At 37.2% G+C, this 22,033-nt stretch overlaps 1 protein-coding gene across 1 annotated transcript in view; it reads right to left on the reverse strand.

Moving 5' to 3' along the window:
* Positions 1–22,033, reverse strand: part of AGBL1 (AGBL carboxypeptidase 1) — a 922,430-nt gene that overhangs the window by 680,638 nt on the left and 219,759 nt on the right. The window contains 5 exon segments of the mRNA XM_043981214.1: positions 7,910–7,942; positions 7,945–7,974; positions 7,977–7,998; positions 8,001–8,063; positions 17,903–18,044. Of these exon segments, the coding sequence (XP_043837149.1) occupies positions 7,910–7,942; positions 7,945–7,974; positions 7,977–7,998; positions 8,001–8,063; positions 17,903–18,044 (290 nt within the window).

Consider the following 22,033-nt stretch of genomic DNA (forward strand, 5'->3'; position numbering starts at 1 on the left):
CTTTACATACATTTTAACACCATATTATACATGAAGATTTTATTTTTAATTCCCCCTTCCCAGATACTAATAGTTTGCCTTTCCCCTCCAAAAAAATTATACTTATTGTATATATGATATACCAATATAAGCGAATGGTGTTTACCCTAAATAGACTATAAGCTCCTGGAGGTCAGGAACTGATTTATTTTTTATTTTTATTTCCATTCTTGGAACAGAGCAGGTGCTTAATAATTTCTTGTTGGTTGGTTGATTTTAAGATCCCTTACAGCTCAGACAATTCTGTGAATTTCTAACATTTCATCTCTTAGACCTCAATGTGAGCTATATTGTTAACCTTCCCCTACACTGAATGGATAAGTCTCCTATGGTTGATAAAAAAACTTAAGACATAGACTCAGGTTTTACAAATAGTAAAAATTCTAAAGTACAGAGAGGACAAATCTAGCTGGAAAATAAAACTGAATATATATGTGCTGATAAGGTGGCCCTACATATTTCCAGAAAAACATCTTTTTTTAATGCTTTTTAAAAGTAAATCAAATTAAAATAAAAATCTCTGTGAGACTCCTGAATCCTTGAAATAGGGGAAAGTCATCAATAAATTATATTTACTATTCCCTAGGGTCAGGACTCTGGGCCTGAAACTTCATTCCAGGGAAAAGCATGTGGGAGCTGGCTAAAGAAGCAGGGGCCAAACCATGGGAGTCCAATTCCCCTGAGGTTTCTAGCTCTTTAGCTGCAGTCTTATTGAGTTTCTATAATAAGACTGAAACAATAATCCAAAATGGGTGGAAAACCATAGAGCAGCCAAATAATTCCATCTAAAGGATAAATGTTAGGCACTGAAGAACACAACAGAAATACAACCCAACTCAGCCAAGTATAACCCCAAATTGGGGCTAAAGCAGTCTCTGGGAAGAGGTAAGCACATGAGAGACCATTTAAACTGACCCAGAGGAGAGCCTGGAGGGAGGAAAGTTTTGAGCTCTCTGCTCCTCTGCTTTTCCCCTTCCCCAATCAATACATACCATTCAGTGATTCAGAGGGAGTTAAGGGTTTTATTTCTGCTTTACAGGCTTGGTTGATTGGTTTTTGGTAGTAGGTGGTATTTCTGTTGCAATTGTTCTGCTTTCCTTTTGCTTTATAAACAGAGCACAAATATGTAGTAGGTAAAGTCAGATTTTACTGAGTCCTATTACTACTATATAGCAACTGAAAATATGGTCACATTGATATGGTGTGACTTGAGGGCATAAGGAAAGTACAGCCATCCTATCCCCAAATGAGGTCTTCTCTTTAGAAGATATCTGAATGGGTGTTCCCTAAATGATCTGAAATTCTTTCCACCTAATTTTTTATTTAATTAATTTTTTTTCCCTTGAGGGCACCACCTTCTTTGGCTTTTTCCATGTTATGATAACTATTGCCTCTATATCTGCTCTGTGTTTTGCTAAGATGAACAAGAAACAGGCCTTTTCCCTAAGTAAGACCCTCAAGCTAAAATCTATTAATCAATCAATAAACACTGATTAAGCACATACCCTGTGCCAGGCCTGTGTTAAGCCCTGGGGATACAAAACAAGGCAAAAGATAGTCTCTGTTCTCAAGGATCTTACAATTTAGTTACCTGAAATAGTAGCTGCTCATTCCTGTCACTCTCAGCTTCCCTCCAGTGTCTACTTGCAACATTACCCCACCTAGACCCCAAGTCCACCTATTGGAGATTGGGATTAACTACCCAGATAAGAACAATTTTCATCTGTTTTACCCTACATGAGAGACATAACAGTGTAGAGGATAGAAAGCAGTCCTCAAAGTAAGGAAAACTTGGATCCATATCCTGTCTCTTATATACAGAAGAGGTATGACTCTGGGCAAGTCATTTAACAGCTCAGTGTCCCTGCCAACTCTTTTTTTTTTTTTTGGTCAACTCTTTAAAACTGAAGATTACAAGAGAAAGTGCCAACCTGCATTGCTAGAGGGAATTTTCTCACTCTATAAAAATGAAATTATAGGTCCAGTCTCCATTCCATTATTCCATCTAAAAAATATTTAGTGACCTTTAGCACCAGAAAATAGAAATCTTTCCAAGCTAGAAACATCCTAGATGGATAAAAAAAAAGAGTGCCTATAACAATCACGCGTGCTTAATAAGTACCTATATACAGGATCTTAATAGTGACTATATGGACTATATGTAGCTCCTATATGTCAAAGGAGCTACATAGGAGTTAGAGGGAGTTTTATTAACTCCCTCTAACAATGCAGGTTGGCACCTTCACCTGTAACTTACAGTCTCAAAGAGTTGAATGGGACACTGATATGTTAAGTGACTTGCCAAGAGTATTAAGATACTACATATAGGCACATGGGACAACTAGGTGGTACAGTAGATAGAGCACTAGACTGGGAATCAGGAAGACTTGTCTTTTTGAGTTCAAATCTGGCCTTAGATACTTACTAGCTATATGACCCTGGGCAAGTCACTTAACCCTGTTTGCCTCATTCCTCATCTGTAAAATGCACTGGAGAAGGAAATGGCAAACCACTCCAGTATCTTTGCCAAGAAAACCCCAAATGGGGTCACAGAGAGTCAGAAGAATGTACAATAAAAACACATATAGATACACTTCAGAAATCAATGGGAAGCATCCTGAGGAAATGGAAAAGACAGAAAACGCTGTCCCCAACCTCAAAATGCTTCCTATCTAACAGTTTGGGAAGCAGAGAACACATACATGAATGAAATAACAGAATAACATTTTTTGGAAAGCAGTGTTAATATAGATTGATATTCTACAAGTATTTGTAAATACTAAAAGGTTATTAGTTTGGCCCACCCCTACTTGTAATCTCTGGGCCACTTAGGTTTGGAGAAAAGAGGATACTGGCTGGAGAGAAATGTGACTTTTGTCCTGAGACCCTGGATTTTTCCCAAGGTCTGCCTCAGAGAGTGGGAAAGGCCTAAATATTTAAAATACAGGGGAAAGGCCAGGAGAGAGTCTACTCTCAAGAAAGCACTCCAGGTTATCTCTCCTCCCTGAGTCTTTTCTGCAGTACCCTCTACCTGAGCAATCTGCTCTCTTTTTATGTCCTCTGGGGCCTAACCCTTCTTGTGATGAATGATTATTAGCTGCATATGCAATGCAGACCAGAGATTTTTGATTCAACTAATACAACTTGGTGGAACTCTCCTTACATTTCTGAACCTGGGCCCTGCACACACAAGCACACACTTCAATGCTGATGTACTATGTAAATAAGGTAACAAAATTCCATGAGTAATCTCTATAGGCCTACTTACTGTAGTGCAAAGAGGGGAGAGCTTTATACACTCAGGATAAACAAGATGATACACTAACTCTCTTCATAATAAAAGTAGAATTACAGAGGCAGCAAATATAATTCTCGATTGATATAAGGACTTATGAAAGGTTTTGTAAACATTTCTTGAAAACCTTGTTTTGCAATAGCTTCATAAAATAATTGGCCACTTCAATATTTATTAATCACTCCCCTGTACCCCCCCAACAAAAAAAAGTGTAGCGGTGTTCACTGTGTCCTTTGAATAGCATTATTTTCCCAGGATGTTATTTTGGCTGTGATCCCTGGAACACGATCTCAGAAGAATTTTTTTAAAAGATCCAAAGAATAATGGGAAGATGTATGTTGGGTACAAGGAAGCTGTAACACATTCCCAAGGATGGATCAGTCAATAGAAATAATCTAAAAGAAATAATTAAAAACATTAGTATGCTCTGAGAGGCACCAAGATAACTGATCCTTGGCCTAAAAGATCTGGGTTCAAATCTCATTTCTGTGATGTTGAAAAAGTTTGAGAGACATAGTTTCTGTTTAAGGTAATCATTTTATTAATAAGGCTAACATGTTATTAATAAAAGAGGTCATTGGCACTTGTGAATGCCAAAGACCCATCATGGGTCATGGGTCATGGGTGGACTCTCACTTTATATATCCTTGGAAGAACAGGTGTTCCTGAGAATGGCAATCAACTCTGATTGGTTAACAATTAATGAATGAATATCATGAGAGGTAGGTTCTATTTCAATAACGGTCTTGAGGTACATGACTTGGATCACCCAAGTCTTGTTCAAAGAGACATTTCAATTTCTTTATCACCTGTCTAACAAAAGGGAGAATCCACATTCTCCCAGACCTATCTGAATAAACACAATGAGCAGAATCTACCCTTTTACCTAAATGTAGTATTTCTTTTACTGAATTTGATTAGATCTTAGACATCCTGTCCGGGTAAATCTTTGACAAAGATTTCAAACACTGGTTGATTTCTGGATGAGAAAGTAGAAAAAGGAAAAATCTTGGTCCTGATTCAATAACTAGTTATTAACACAAGAGAGAAATAATAATTTCTCTCACTTCTGATAGATTTTGGCTATATGATTCTGTGCAAATCACTGAAGTCCTCAATGTTCTAGACAACTCTCTAAGAATCTAGGTCACAAAGAAAATGGTGGCCTGCATTGGTCAAGGGAGTTTTATCCCCTGCGAGTTCTCTATATCAGTGAACTGCCTATCTTCATCTTTATGCTCAGAAAACACTCACCATTTCATGAAAATGAGAGATAAGAGATGGATAGATTGAATGCTACATTGTCACCATCAGGATAGTAAAAACACAAAAGTGGATCTTTTCTGATGGTTTTAATGGAAAGACAGAGAGGAGTTGACATAAGATGCAAAGGAACAAAAGAGTTGTGATTATATTAATGGAAAGAGTAGCCATGCTAATGAAATCATCTGTCTGCCAGAGTATCAAAAGCAAGATCCCTTAAATCTATCCTCTTTAAATAAAAATGTTTTATTCAATAACTTTTTTTTTCCAGTCTTTAAAGTATTTTATTACTTTCAAGTTACATGTAAAGATAGTTTAAAATATTTGTTTTTATAAGATTTGGAGTATCAGATTTTGCTCCTTCCCTCCCTTTCTCCCTCCCCAAGACAGAAAGCAATCTGATATAGGTTATATGTGTACAATCACATTAAACTATTTCTGCATTAGTCACATTGTGAAAGAAGAATCAGAACAAAAGGGAAAAACCTCAAAAAAACAAAAATATAGTAGAAACAGTAAAAAAAACTCATAAGTAAAATCAAATATTAGAATATCTTAGTGACCAATTATATAAAAGAGAAGAAAGTGAGACTTGCCCAAATTCACACAGTAGCAGAGTCTTCACAATCAATTGTTCTATACTAGACTGGGTCAGCCTAGACCATTGACAAGTGAACCTCATTTCCTGCAAGATGATTTTTCTAAAGTGTAGATCAGATCATATGAGCCTTCTTCTCAATGAGGTCCAGTGACTCCCTATCCTCTACTTGTTTTTTAAAGGGAAGGTAGGTGACTCAATGAATAGAGTTTTGAGCCTGAAGTCAAAAAGACTTGAGTTCAAATACAGCCTCAGATATTTACTAGCTGTGTGACCCTGGGCAAGTCAATTAACCCTGTTTGCTTCAGTTCTTCATTTGGGATTATTTGTGCCCACCTGTGGTAGAGCTTTCTGAACTCACATTACTCTGATCAACCACAGTAGAATACACTGTACCTTGACTCCAATATAGTGATGTCATTTTGGTCCTCTTGGAGAAGGAAAGACAATTTAACCCTGTTTGCCTCAGTTTCCTCATAAGTAAAATGAACTGGAAAAGGAAATGGCAAACCACTCCAATATATCTATGCTAAGAAAGTCCCAAATGGCATCACAAAAAGTAGGATGACTGAATTGAATGAACAACACAACAAACAACAATTCAACATTTAAAGCACTTTTACAACCTGGCCCCCTCTTACCCTTCCAGTCTTTTTTTACTTGACTTCCTTCCATGTACGCTACACTGGTTTACTCAAATGTCCTAGAACAAGTCACTCTATTTCCACATTCTGTGTCTTTACCCTAGCTCTCCTCAGTATCTGAAATGCTCTCAACCTTTACCTCTGCTTCCTAGTATTCTGGCATCTTTCAAAATTCAGCTCAAAGCCCTCCTTCTGAAGGAGGTCTCTCCTACCTCCCACCTCCAATTTCTAGTGACTTCCTCTTTCAAATCACTTTCATTCTATTTTGTATGTATCTTCTATGTACCTAGATGTTAACATGTTGTCTCCTGCGTTAGAAGTTAAATTCCTTGTAGTTAGGGAGTTTTTTGCCTTTCTTTATATCCCCAACCCTTGGCACACAGTAAGCATTTTATAAATGCTTGCATGTTGACTGATTGAGGGCCTTCCTACCCCTTTCCTTTGAATTTATTGCTACAGAGCCCGATTTGTGCAGTACAACCTGCTTAGGTAAATAATTGTTCACGGAAGGCAGCCTTGCCATGATTCCATTCTTTAGCTCCCAGCCCCACTCATCTGCCAAGCAGAGGGAACTGTGACTAGGGCACAAATTGTTCTTAAATGGATAAAACACATAAGAGAATTTTTGAAAATTCCCTCATTATTCATTAGAGCATTTTAGTGCCTCATTAATTCAGATGGTATAATCCGTTGTTGATTAGCCAGGTTGTTAAGCATCCATTGTCAAATGCTGATGAGGTGTGAGAAATTACATTTCATATCACCAATGAGTCACCTGAACACAGTTAGCACCTCATCAGGTAAGGCTGTGTCTTTAGGGGATAAATTAACTGTTTTTTCTCAGACTTCCCCCTCCCTACACAGAAACCTCTTGGTATTTCTCATCCTGTTTCTGTGGCCCTATCTATCACAGAGCCTGGAATAATACCAGCAGTAATTTTCAAACCTTAACCAATTATAGGTCAAATACATATGTGCTCAAAGCCAATTTTAGGTTAGCTTTCTGCAATCCTGAATGCATCTATATGTGGCTCTTTTTTCTTCTTCTCTATACCTGGCTCCCCCAAATTGAAAAAGTATCCATGTTGCCAAACAGATCTCTAAAGAACAGAAAGTTCTGGTAAGACTTTGATTGGAAGCAATCAAATAGGAAACAGGTCTCCTTCCACACAGTGTAAAAACCCTGTGTAAAAAGAGAAAGATGTATCCTCTCTCATCTCCAATTCAACTTTGACCATAGTAATAGGAAATCAGCTATGTATATGGTTTTCTTTCTTTAATTTTATTCCCATCAGAATCCTCCTTTGTGAAATGTGTGATTGTGCTTACTTTTATGAATTTTTGATACTCATTTCTGCTTTTTCTTGATGATTAATATGTGGAATTTGGAGAAAAGTGGAAAATTTTATGTGAATTGATGAAGAGTAAAATCCAATGAACCAAGAGACCAATATAAATAATAAAAATATCAAGATCAATGAAAATATCATTAAAAATATGGTGAATTCTGGTTAATGGGGAAAAATAAAGTCTTATAGAAGAGAGAATGAAATGTACCTTCTCCTACATAGCGAAGGAGGGGAGGGCATATATGGACAGAATAGTGTATATATTGTCAGACGTAGTCTCTGTAATTGAGGTCCTATTTGTGAGTATGTGTGTGTGCGTGTGTGCCTATTTTGTCCAACGTTCAATCAGGAGAGGTTGTGGTAGAACATGACATATAAAGAAAAAGTCATCAAAAAGCACATTTCAGATAGATTGACAGGAGTTAAATCTAGGACAATAACTTAGTGAATGTGAACTTTAAATTCATATGTTCAATGACTAATTGCATACTTGAGGGTTTATCTTTCTATTATAAACTCACAGTATATAGGGGGATTTTAAACATTCCATTGGTTAGACAAGGTCTTCACTTATAAGGCATCTCAAATCTAAAAAGACTAGACATGGAATCCTCAAGTGATAGAAGCATTAGCAAAACCAAAGAAGTAGTAGACAAAGAATAACAGGAAGACAAAAAAGTAGAGGGGATGTGGGGCGGGGAGGAACTCTTGATATACTCACGGAACTGCTGCAGGTGGTCACTGCTATTAGATCAGGCATTGCTGTGATGGTCACCAGTGGACATGGTTTCCTCCCAAAGTCTGGCAGAGTGTACGTGGCGTTGAAAGTAGACTTTTCTACGGTTGACACTTTTTTCCAGGAGATCAAGGTGGGCCTAGGACAGAAATCAAGTTAAGTGATGACTATTCATCACATTCTCATTGATTTCTTCCATGGTTAATCACTCATCCTCTATCCCTTCCCTCATTCTCAAACAAAATTCCCCTTTGTCTGAGAGCTGTATGGATACTCAGTCAGTGTTTTTCTTGCCTTCGGTCTCTTTCTCTACACAAGTGCCAAATAGATATTTCTAAAACACATACTCGATCAAAACATCCCATTATTTCCACTAAGGAAAAAAAAAAAAAAAACAAGTCCTCAGCCTAACATTAATACAATCTGATCCCCACCTATGTTTCCAGGCTTAGTTTAATTACTCCTTTTCACATGATCTCCCTTGCAGTCTGACATACTAGCTTTCCTAGAATCCCCTGATTCTGTTGCCTTTGGTGATCTTTCATATCTCACCTGCTTCCTCTAGAATCCCCTAGCTTCCTTCAAAGCACAGCTCCTAAATAAGGTCCTTCCCAACACCTGCTCCTACCCCATTCCCTCAAATATTAGACACTCTTCCCCTACTCACCTCTTAAATAATTTTATATTTAATTACTTGCGCATGTGTTTTAATTTATTCCCATAATGGATAAAATCTAAGTTTCTTGAAAGCAAGAAAGATTGTTTTTATCTCTCCAGCATACTACCTTGTAAATATTAGGTGCTTAATAAATATTTATTGAATTTCCATTTAACAAATGGTCGAAAACTCAGATAATAAAAGTTCATGGAAATTGCACAAGATAGCACTGGGGCCACTATAAAAAAGAAAGACTTTTTGTTGAAAAGTCATTATCAGCCTACTTATGAACTTGTCACTAACAAAGAGGTTAGACATTGTTCTGCTGCAAATGATCTTGAGGTGAAATATCATGTCTTAGGTTTCAGGAAATTGTTATCTAATTGAATACTTCAATTTTTACTGGTGAAGGTTAGAAATCTACAGAAAATCAGGATTTAGAATACTGGTGCCATCTGAACTGTAATTACTACCCCATAGAACCTACTGCTGGGGAGATTGGCTATAAAACTAGAAGAATTGTTATAGGCAATTATGGAACTCCCCTATAGGGGTGAGTGAGGTATTTAAGAAAAATGGGGCCTGACTTTTTCTGTAATATCATTTGATAACTTAGCACAATCTCAGCCTGTATAACTCCAGGGGTGATCTCACTATTTTCCTCTCTTTTTTAAAATCCTCCTCTTAAAACTTTCATAGAAGACTCTTCCTTGACCTCATAGACACCCCCCACTTCCTGCAGATGGCTTGCCATGAAGTAGGAAAACTGCTGTATATTCTGGGGAAAAAAAAATTTAATGACTCATATTTTACTTATATTGCCTATCTCCTTACCATTTGTTTCCAATGTCTTTCTGGTTTAGATCAAAGCTTATCCCCTGGCAAGGGACAATGCCTTATTGTTTTGACATCTGCATAGTCCCTAGTGCCATTAAAATACAATCCACATTGAATTGAAAGTTTTCTAACTATAAAAAGGGGATAAATATTTCTGGTATAGAATGGGTACTTCTAGCTAGCTTTTCTTTCTACAAGTCTTTCATTTTGATTCATCTCTGGACTGAGAGACTAATGTCTAGAACTGAGTGGTGGCTACTCTTTGTTTTTAGTCATTTTGACTTATAAACTAGGGTATGCTGATAAATGTTTAACAACCAGCTTTCTGAAAGAAAAAAACACACATATGCACACACACTATCTATCTATATACACATACACATATATACATATATATACACACATGACAATTTTTTAAGTTTAATCTCCATTATGAATATTTTTCCAAGATTTTCTTAAGTCTAAACAATCAAAAAATGAACCAAGTTGTGATTTGTAAGCATCTTAGATTTCTCAGGTATAAAATGCTTACACTGAAAATTTAATAATTGGCTCGAGGGAGTTGGCTCGAGCACATCCCTATGTTATAAGGAAATTACAATAATGGTGAGTGATAACCCTAGATAAAAGGTGATTAAGAGTTTGTGCTGAATAAAAAAACAATGCCAAGAAGGTGAAATAGCAGGCAAGATGCCTGTTGTGAAGGGAAGTAGAAATTTATAATCTATGAAATATTACACAAAAGTAATACTAGTTAGGGAGGCAATACCCTAGCAGCTAGATAGCACAGTGGGCACTGGGCCCAGAGTCAAGAAGATGTGAGTTCAAATTTGGGGTCAGACATGTACTAGTTGTGTGACCCTGGGCAGGTTACTTAACCTCTATTTATTTCTGTTTCCTCAACTGTAAAATTAGGATGGTAACAGTATCCACCTCACAGGGATGTTTTTAGGATTAAATGAGATGATAGTTGTAAAACATTTAGCACAGTGCTTGGCACATATTAGATCCTACATAAATGTTTATTCCTTTTACTTCCTCTGATGAAAGTTAAAGAGGCTTTATGAAGAAGATGGCACTTGAAATTAATCTTAAAGAAAATTAGGAATTTGAAGAGGCAGAGGTGAAGAGGGAAAGCATTTGGGGCATGTGGGTTCAACCATGTACAAAGTCACAGAGATATCAAAGGGTGTCATTTGGGTACATGGAACAGCAAATAGGCTAGTAATGGAAAGATTAGAACATAGAGTGTAGGGGAGTCAAGTATTAAAAGACTGAAAATGTAGGAAGAACGTAGGTAGTGAAGACTTTAAATGGCAAAAAGAAGGGTTTACAGTTAATCCTAGAGATATCAAAGGAGCAATTCAACAATTCCTCAATATATTTCTATATTTGGACTTCACCCAAACATCAAGGAAGTGGAGAGAGAGGAAAAAGGGAAAGAAGAAGAAGAAGAAAAAAGAAGAAGAAAGAAGGAAGAAGGAAGGAAGGAAGGAAGGAAGAAGAAGAAGAAGAAGAAGAAGAAGAAGAAGAAGAAGAAAGAAGAAGAAAGAAGGAAGAAGGAAGAAGGAAGGAAGGAAGGAAGGAAGAAGAAGAAGAAGAAGAAGAAGAAGAAGAAGAAGAAAAGGAAGGAGGCAAGGAAAGGGAGTTAAGAGAAGAGGAAGTTGAGACACTAATGGGAAATGACTTAAAAAAACATTGCTAAGAAAGAAGACCTATAGGTTATTAGTTAACAAGGTTGTTAAAAACCTGATAAACATTTTTTTAAGGATGAGAGAGACTTCAGGATATTTCATGACAGCAGGAAAGGAATCAGTGAACAGGAAGAGATTGATGTTCAGCAAAAGAGAGATTATATTTGGGACAATATGATAGAAAAGAAGGTATGGTATGGGACTTTATAGAATTAGATGGGATGAGATGAAATGAAATGAAACGTGATAGGACTGAAAGGGATGGGTCAAGGTCAAGGGTGCATATAGATAAGGTTGTCCTTAGTAGAATGCTAATCTACTAAGAATACCACTTAGAAGCTACCATTTCACCAGAGCCTGTAATAAAGAAAGGAATTTCAGTAGTTGTGAGATGAAGCATAATAACTATCATTTGAGGGGCTGTGGAGAAGAGGAATTTCACAGTGAAAGTCAAGTATGAGACTAGGTAGGGCCTCATCTGAGAGGGTGGGGGAAGGGTATAGTTAGAGGTTTAAGAAGAGATAAGAGATTGTGGAAACCAGGATAAGGAATCAATTAGGAAGTGGTAAAAGGATTACTTTTCAGGAGTGATAGACCAATTGAGATTAGATAATAAAATATGATCCTGGTATTTTCTCTAGTTCTATCCATTATCTCCTGAATAGGATACATGAGGTAGGCATAATACAGAGTTAGGGTTTGGCCTTCTATTTATGAGGTGCCTTCTATGTGCCAGGAACTGTGCTAAAATAGGGATGCAAATACAAAAAAAAAAAAAAAAGTACAGTCCTTGACAGTGGGAGATCTCTCTCTCTCTCTCTCTCTCTCTCTCTCTCTCTCTCTCTCTCTCTCTCTCTCTGTCTCTCTCTCTCTCTGTCTCTCTCTCTCTCTTTCTCTTACACACACACACACACACACACACACACACACACACACACATACATCTCAAAGGGGTGACCATAGTGAACTTAAAGGAGTCCAACATGAGTGTAGCCAGATGAGAAATGAGTAAATGTCTGAGTGGTGACAGGATAAGGGAGTAAGGAATTCAATACAGAGGAGAGTGGAAAATTGATCTGATTTACTAAAGGGTTAAGATTAGGAAGAAGGGAGAGTATATGTAGAACAGGGATAATGGCCTGGCAAAATACTGAAAGGCAGAGAGATTACAATTCATAATGAGACTAAAGAATGGGTTTGAGAGGAGTGATAGAGACTGATAAAATGATAGGAAGTTTCCACTGAATAAAATAATTTTCAAGTTCTTGAACATGGAACTAAATAACTTGTGGGTAGTGTCAAAATCAATTGTATAATGCTTTTTTTTTAATATGGCTAAGATGGCATGGACAAGGAGGCTATGAAAGCTGAGATATTTGTACTCCAAAGGAGGAGAAATGTCTTGCTCCCCCCTGCACCCTCCCCCCCGCAAAGAAAAGGGAAGAAAGAAAAAAAAGAGGAAGGACTATCATCTTAAGGGTTTGACCTTTGGAGAATACTGGAATAGCACCTGGAAAAGAAATTAAGTAATTTTAATAGAGTGATATCTTCTATAGTCTCTGCATCAGCCCCTCCTTCCTTAAACAGAGATTATCATCTCATGTGACATGGTCACTAGAAATCCTTACTTCTTTAAGAAGGCTGTCCTCTTCAAAGATTTTTTTTTTAACTAAATACAGAGCACAGTTATTCTAAGCCTTTTATCTCCCTTTTTCCATATTCTTCCAACTAGTTTAATAAGACCTTCCACTCTCTCTTAGTTGGTCGTTCTTTTCTCCTTTTTGGCAATGTACCAGATATGGGTTTTAGACTTTCTGCCTATTCAACTGGTTGTTCAAGATGACCTGTGCAATGCCTTCCAACATTGTATTCTATGGTTTTGTGGTTATTTAACAACCTTATTATATGATCTGCCTATTGAATCTCTGAGTCAATATATGTCCAAACATTTCCCATATGATTCCATTTCAGTCCCTCAAGTATGCTGGGGTCCTGCATAGAACTGTTACACATGTGCTATTTTGTTTCTCTCCTACCCCTCATAATTTCTCTTTTTGGATTTAGTGTATTCCAAATCTCAATGCCATATATCATAGTGGGTATAAAGACACTGTTGAAAAACTCTGCTTTTACCTTTGGAGGAGGGTTTCTGGGCAGCTAACATATGGATCTTCATTTGGTCACTTTTTTGGCTCCTACCCTTATGGACAAATATTAGGTTTAGTTAACAAACTCCGTTTCCAAGCCCCTAAAATATATACAGAAATTATATCTTGGGGCTAGAATTTCAAGTGATACAGCTGGATTACCCAGAGCCAATTTCATAAACTATCAATATGTTACTGAGACTTTAGTGTTCAATCATTCACATATTTAAATAGTTATAAGGTTGATTACAATTGATTAAGTTTATTACCCCTCTTACCTCAGCATTGTCAATGATACTATAATTTTAACAATTGTCCAATATCATCATCTGTACACATCTGAGAGATATCAATTTGAAACAACTGAATCCTAATTATTTCTCTTATAAAATAAAATGAATAAAAAAGTGTGTACTGTTACAGCCACATTAAGAAAATATTCCAGACATATATCCATTGCTATAAAAATGTCTGCAATTATTAAACATATACTACATTATTTGAGAGATTTAAAAATTGTGAATTCCATGTGGAAGCATATTTTCCACCCCTTACCAAAACTCCCAAGTATCAGAGTTAATTCTGCCCTTGGGGTATCAATCACATTTAATTTATCACTGATCTGTTGGAAGAAAAAAGATTTCTCCCAAGAACATGTCCAAAAATAAAAATGACTAATGTGCATTCCAGATATATTCTCATTCTGACCATGATTGGAGAAAATGTTTCTCAGAAGTCACAGAGGCCCCAATTTTTTGGCTCAGTTAAGACTAGAGAATCCAAAGACTGTGAGCCATTGGGAATGCAAACCTTGTACTGGAGTACATAAGGTAAGATCTAGAGCCTATCCTCCTTCAACAAAAACATCTTATTGCTTGCTCTATTTCATTTATCCAGAAAAAACAATGACATGCACCCTTCTTCTGATTCCTCTTCTCACAACCACCCTGCAAACTTGCCATATTTTCTGGCCAACAAGAGTTCTATAACCAAGTGAAAGGGGACCATTCTTCTTGAATTAAAATGCCAAAATGATGAGCTGCAGAGATTCAGAATATTATCTCTCCACATAACCCTCTGTGTAGGAGGTCTCTTGCCTCCCATGCTCATGGCCTCCCCTGCAGATTGACTTGCTCCCCCTATAACAAAAGTAGATCCTGGACTACTTTTCAGTTTTAAAAATGAGTTCACTCCATCTTCCCCAGAGGTTGGAGTAGGTAATTGGGTCCCAGAGGCCCATGCTAAATAGTTAGTGAGGGTAAAATAAATTGTTTGGGTGTGAGCAGAGGGATTTTTGACCTAAAGTTAGCCTCTTAGATACCTGTAATGGTCTAAAAAAAGAATGCAACAAAGGGGTCTTGGGAATGTAACTGGAACAGCATTAGTGACAAAATGAATTCCTCCACTGAATGGGATCTATAGATCTTCTCTTCTAGAATTATAGATAAAAGAAACTGGCTGATCACTCTAATTCAAACATTAGAAATGTCTTTCTAATCAAGCAGGGCCAGATAAATACAGGTACACACTAAAAGAGATTTTGAGGAGTCTAAGCTATAGTTTCATGGACCACTAAACTGGACAAGCTGATACACTTAGCAGAAATTTTAAAATATTGCTAGAAATTCTTCCATGCTAGAAAGGTAGCATTTTATCACCTTATTGGATCTTTGAGGCAACATGATGTAATAGTGTAGACCAGAAATTCTCAAAGGTTGGTACAGGGATACCTGGAGATTCCTGAAACCCTTTTTAGAAGTTCTGCAAGGTCATTTTTTTTTTCATATTGACACTAAGATTTTAAATGTTCTGATATAGTATATATCAATAGATATAACCCATATTTTTAAAAAAGCTTGTGGGGGGGTCCTTACTAATTTTTTAGAATTTGAGCCTGAGATAAAAAAAATTTATAAACCAGTCATGTGAAGACCATTATACTGGGAGTCAAGAAAGCCAGTTTTTAGCCTAACTATGTGTTCTTAGATAAGTCACTTAACCTTTCTGGGGGTCTATTTTATGGATGCTTAAAGTTGGAAAGAGTCCCAGAGGTCATCTAGTTCAATCCCTACTCAAAGCATGAATTTGGTCTATAACATCTCATCCAGTTTCCACTTTAAGATTTCTATCATTAGGACAACTCTAAAAAGATGGAATTGGATTAGCTAATTTCTAAGGTTCTTAGTTTCCCCTCCCCCCATTTCCTCCATCTCTATGAATGTATAATTTGGTGCCAGTTGGAACCTTAACAACATACAAGACTTTATACTGTGTGAAATGACCAAAGTAATGAACTCATTGCACATTTATTCAAGAAAAGAGCACAAACTATGATATATATGATAAGATGATCATAGAAGTTAAAGCTATAGTAGACTTTACAAATAATTTAGTCCCACCATAAGAGATCTTGGAAATCAACTAATACAATCCCTTCATTTTACAAATGAGGAAACTTTCTCTTATAACATGACTAATGCAGAAATATGTTTAATGTTATTATGTGTGTGCGTGTGTGTGTGTGTGTGTGTATATATATATATATATATATATGTAACCTATATCAGATTACCTGCTGTCTAGGGGAGGGGGGAGGGAGGGGAGGGAGGGAGAAAAATCTGAAATTGGAAAGCTTGTATAAACAAAAGTTGAGAACTATCTTTACATGTAATGGGAAAAAATAAAAAACTTTATTAATTTTAAAAAAATGAGGAAACTAAGTCCCCAAGTGGTAAAGTGGGCTGCAGAGGTCACACAAGTAGGAGGTAGCAGAACTAAGATTAAGATCCAATTGCATTGATTCCCTGTTCAGGATCTTTGGCCACATCAAATACTTTTCCCCCTCTTGAGACTCTTTAGAGTCAACATTTCATGAAAGTAGAGGTCAAAAAAGCCGCTGTAGAAAACTATAAATTTTGTTTGCCATGCATCTCTAAAAAGAATGACAATGACAGAGGAGGTTCTATTTTTTTTAATATCATTACATGTTTTATATTATAGTTTTGTTGGACAAGAACTATTACTGATAAGTGTACTAAGCAGTTAACACCATCTTAAAGCCTGTTGAAATTTAATGGGCAATGCTGCATGTTGCATGCAAATATAAATGGGGATGGAAAAATAAATGATGGATCTAGAAGAGATGTCTGAAGTCATGTACCCAGCCTCCTCTTCTTACAGATGAAGAAACCAAAGCCCATGGAGGTAAGGTGGCTTGTGAAACATCACAAAAAAATAAATATCCAAAGCAGGATTTGAACCCAAGTTCTTTAGCTTCAGAAGCAGTATTTTTTTTTCCTACAAAACCATACACTGTTTTGTGTAGCACAGTGAACTTAAAGGTGAGTCATAAGGTGGCTTCCTCATATATGGTCATATCTTAATTTCTACCAACTTTTTTCAAGAAACATTTGTTAAGCAACTATTAGATACAAGCAGTATGTTAGCTATTACAGGCATGACTTTTTAATTACAGAAGGTTCTTATTTTCCTTTTACTCTTTTCATCACAGACTCAAAACAAGAAACTCAGTCTTTTAGGTTAATAAAAATATGTGTGTGTGTGTGTGTGTGACATGTACAATCATTAATATGTTAATAACATTTTGCTTTAACGGAGGAGATCAAAGTACTTTCCAGAAGATACTCGTTAATCCTCAAAAGATCTAGGATGTAGCTGGGGGCAGAGATGATTAGTCCTATTTTTCAGATGAAGAAACAGCAATATGCTTTACATGGTCAGGAAGCATACTCAAGCTTCTTTCTCATCAGTGGTAGATTGAGGAAAACAGTTCGGATGCAATGATTCTTTGTTTAGGCCTCCCTCTGTTGGACTCTGTGTTTCATTTACAGTTATTCTGCCCCATGTCTCATGATGTAAAGAAAACCAGGCTTGGAATCTAAAAGCCTAGATGCAAGGCTCAGCACCAAATAAAACGGGTTGACCTCGCAAAAAGCCTCTTAACCTGTTCGATCCTGAGTCTTCTCATCTGTAAAAAAGTGGAATTTAATAAAACCATACAGCTTTACCGTAGTAGATAGAGAGCCAGCTCAATGTTAAAAAGAAACCTGGAGCTCAAGTCCTTGCCCTCTGACACACATACTGTCTGTGAGACCGTAGGCAAACCACTTAAGCCTCAAAGTGTCCCAAGACACTCTCCACTCTCTCAGACAATACATTACAAACAGTTGCTGATACATATTGAGAGGTCAGAAAGGTTTCTAACCAGGACTTCCCTATAATAATAGGCCCTAAACTATGAATGCCATGATCATCATCAACAATATTATTATTAACAATAAAATATAATAATATGAAAAACAACCATAATAATATACTACTAGATCACAGAGGTATTCTGAGGAGTAGTGTTTTAAAATCTTATACTGCTGCAGATGCATATTAGTTATTATTTTTACCAGATTTATAATAAATTCACGTCACCCTCTTAATATTTTTCTGTTTCCCAAATAAGGCATCTGAACCTCAGAGGCTACAACATTTATTTGGCATAGGAAATCACCCATTCCCACATGGAATATCAGTGTTAGGTCTAAATATGGTAGCAGAAACAGATCTCCCTCTCAATCATTTCAGTACTATGTAAACCCCATTAGCATAATAAAAACGGGGGAAGTGTTACCATCAGAGCTGTATAGGTATATGGGTAATGGTAAGCCAGGTAGCAGACATCTTCATTATGAGGAAATGTGACAGAAAAGGTAAGTGTGTAATGGCATTTTCCAGGAGCTCCCGCAGCAGCTGAATTCTGGCGATAATGATTTCTGGAGGGAAAGACAAGAAGAGGAATGAATGGTAGGGAGAAAAGAAAGATTCTTAGTAAGGTCCACAGGTCAAACTCAGATGAGTGAGTGCTTTGTACTACTCTGGCAAAGCATTTTGTTGTCACGACTTGAGGATGGTGGTATCAATCACTGCTGGATTTGGGAGTGGGAAGTTAAGCTCGGGGATGGGAAATGCCTCGAATAAGAATTGAGGCTAGAAAGCAAATCAGATTTCCAGGCCAGTTCATCTACCCCTTGAAAATGATGTTTTTTTAAATATCATGAGCCTCTCAAGGAACATCTGAAAATGAAGACTGTACAGTCATCTAACTGACTTATATGAAAAGAGGCCCACAGGAAACGCAAAGGAAGCCTATTCTACTGGGAAGATTTATAGGTTAAAATCTGAGTTTCATAGGCAGGGGCCAAGAAAATGGTTTCCTTGTAGCCACATAGGGAGGCTTTTCTCCCAATCCTTCAAGAGGGTTTAGAAGATTTGTCTCCTCATTTGTGAGTGATTCAGCTTCCAGAAAGAACAACCAAAAGATCTGGAGTGAACATTTCCCTTTGTCAGAGATGAGGAACCAATTCTGATACTGTAGAGAGCAGCATCAAAGTCAATTACAGCCAGAAGTGCCTTTTCACTAATATTCCCCTGACAATGCACCCGTTAGTCCCATCCCTAGTCTTCAAAGGCTGAGTGTGTCTGTCTATTGGGCAGGGTTTCCAGACAAATGCCATCAGCTCAAGTACATTAAAATGCAAGGACACACAAAGATATAATTCTGCTTTTTAAGGTTTAATACTAGTTTATTTATTTATATTACATTTGGCCTTTTGGTTTTACTTGAGGAAGAAGAGGGAGAAAGGGGAAAAAGTATAATTATTCTTGTCAATTATTTTTTTGCTTTTTTTTTTTTGTGGGGCAATGGGGGTTAAGTGACTTGCCCAGGGTCACACAGCTAGTAAGTATCAAGTGTCTGAGGTCGGATTTGAACTCAAGTACTCCTGAATCCAGGGCCAGTGTTTTATCCACTGCGCCAGCTAGCTTCCCCCTCTTGTCAATTATTAAAGGGAAAAAAAGTTGGTTTTATACCCCCTGTTCTCTCTTATCACCCCCTCCAAATAAACAAAAAATAGATGTCCATTACTTTAACTATTTTAAATAGAGTGATTGTAGTATCTGAAGCTAAAAACAAACAGTACTTTTAAAGACCAATGTAGCTTTTGCCCAACGTTCATTTGCTCTGGTGTACCCCAGTATTAACCTCTATCCCTAGTTATTCTGGCAAAGAAAAGGGATGAGGCTGCATCAGAGTAAGTCCCACGGTGAATATCATGTGTTGTTTTCTCATGTCAAACTAACAGTCTCTGTTTCCCTTGTGATTACAGGCAGAGACCCACAAGTGAAAACTTAAAAGTGAGTATGTTCACCCGCTGTGCCATCTGGATCCTCATACCTAATTGGTTTTACTTTTCCCAAATATCCCCAAAGTTCTGCAGTCTTTCCAAAAGCTAATACTTGAGTTATTAGAAAGCATGTAAGGAACCAGATGGTTTCTCTGAATGCATGCATGCTACATATGCTGTACCTTTGATTCCCATTATGAATTGACTTGTAAATATATTATTATTCCACCCTGAACATACATGCACTCTACATCCAGCAGAGCAGCTGGTGCCAGTCAATTACATCTTCTGGAATTGGTTACAGCTCATTGGAAGGGAATGAGCCAGTGGCAGCCAATCAGGTTGTGGAATAGCCACTCCCCCAATGAACACCTTTTTTTTCTTACCCCTCCTCACCTATAAACATCAGAGACAAGGTCTGTATATTCTGATTCACGGCTAGCAGCTGGAGCTGACAAACAGTCATACTAAACTCAGCCGTCTCCCAGGTATCTTCTGTTCTTAACACATTTTCCACCACACAAATCAGGAGCTCAGTGTCAGATTCCTTGGTGTAGGACTAATACAGAACCAGCTCCCCACAGCAGCCCAGGCAACAATGAAAAGCCAACTTTCCAGGGTCACTGTAGAAAGTCAGAATCCCCACTAAGTGCTGATTTTAGCCTGGGGCTGCTGCTTGAAGCAGTTTCAATTACAGTCAGTCTCAGGTTTAAACTCTGGCTGAACCCCAAACAAACTCCTTGCCTCACCATGGGATGGCTTATCCTGACTGTAGTTTGAGCAGGAACTATCCTGGAACTAAATCAATCTCTAGCAAAATTTTTCATTTTCACATGCGCTAAAACTCTCTCTACAGCCTCTTCTTCATAAGTGGGTCGCACTGCCACTATACATGCCCAGTCTACATTGAGATCACATGGACATGTTGTTTTCTCTGATGTTTAATGTCCATTTTATGGGCCTTTGACACCTCAGTAACACAGCATTCATTAGCCTCGGTTTCAAAGTTCAATATTAGTCAATAGGGCAACATGAAAATCTATAAAGATAATTCCATCTTTGACTGTATAAACACATGAGTGGTAAACAAAATATGTGAATCTTCCTGTACCCTGATTTAGTCAGGGCATTTTTAAAGTATTCTGAGCAAGTAGTGGCACAATGTTTTCAGAAGATCATAAATTTGAGCATGTAATAAGGAGGGTGAGATAACTCAATATCATGTTTGGGATTGGCTAAAGGAATTAGGGATGGCCAGTCTGGAGAAAGAAGACAGGGGAAACAGGGGTGCTCCTTAAGTATTTGAAAGGTTGACTTATGAAAGTACGATTGGAATGGCTTTGTTTGACACCAGGAGGCAGAAAATTGGAGTAATGGGTAGAAGATGCAAAGAGGCAAATTTCATCTAAATAGTAGGCAGGAACTCCCTAACAGTTAGTAAAAATCAAATGAATTGCTATAGAAGAGAATGACTTCCATTTCTCTGAAGACCTTCCAGTAGAGTCTGGGTAACAAGTAACTACAAGGATTCTTGTAGAGGAAAATTGTCTTAGATATACATTACTTTGAAGAACTTCTGTGGTCCCTTATGATTGTAAGAGTCCATGATTTTCGTAACTATAGACTCCGGAGGGAGAACTTAAAAGAAGTCTTTTGCCTATTCAAGCCAATAGGATTATGACTGAGTTGCTCTGTGTAGCTTTTGTGTGTATCTCAAAAAGCAATATTGTCTTTATTAAAAAGTCATACAAATTTGCAAAGGCACTTGGAATTCAGAATATGTAATTAATCAGGAAGTGTATAAAATAGAATAAAGGGATTATGTAAAGAGTGGATATAGACTGGGAGAAATGACCTTTTAGACACTATGTATCATGTTGCTGATGTCATCAAATTAATTTTTCTTCCTATCTTTGGTGGGAAAGATTTATGAAAAACATATGTGCTGATGGATTCGCATCCGCTTATGTGGGACAGCTTTGATCAATGATGACCTAGGATCAATCAGACCAATATTTGAGAAGCTATAAGCTTCCTTTTTCTTTTCTTTCTTTTGGGTCAGTCATCTGATAAAAGATGAGTCAAAATAATGGAGTACACAAGTGTTTAGTTATGATTTCAATGCATTTTCATCCTTCTGTTCGAAAAATACTGGGACATAGCTGCATGTGTTTGTGCATATATGTATGTACATGAAATAAGCAAGCACTAAAATAAGGGGTGAATCAGAAAATTTTAGAATGACTATGATTCCATTTAGCAAGGGTGTATCGTGTCACTTAACAGGATCTAATAAACCAGAACAGCAACCACTAAGTCTCCCTGTGGTAGCAGTGTTTCTAATATTATATATAACTTAAAATCTCTCTCTTGAGATATATCGGAAGGATACATGATGGCAGAGCACTTGTATGACATTCATCTTCATGACTGAGCTATTCTGTCTCCCCTCAAGAGTGAAAATAAATGTCAGAAGAGATCAGCCATTGTGTATTACATAGCCACTCAGTACACCATCTCCCTCCCACTGTCCTTCAGCACTGAAATGACTTTACATCAGAGCTGGGAGAACATGAAAA

This window comes from Dromiciops gliroides, chromosome 2 (genome assembly GCF_019393635.1).
Source record: "Dromiciops gliroides isolate mDroGli1 chromosome 2, mDroGli1.pri, whole genome shotgun sequence".
Classification (NCBI taxonomy): Eukaryota; Metazoa; Chordata; class Mammalia; order Microbiotheria; family Microbiotheriidae; genus Dromiciops; species Dromiciops gliroides.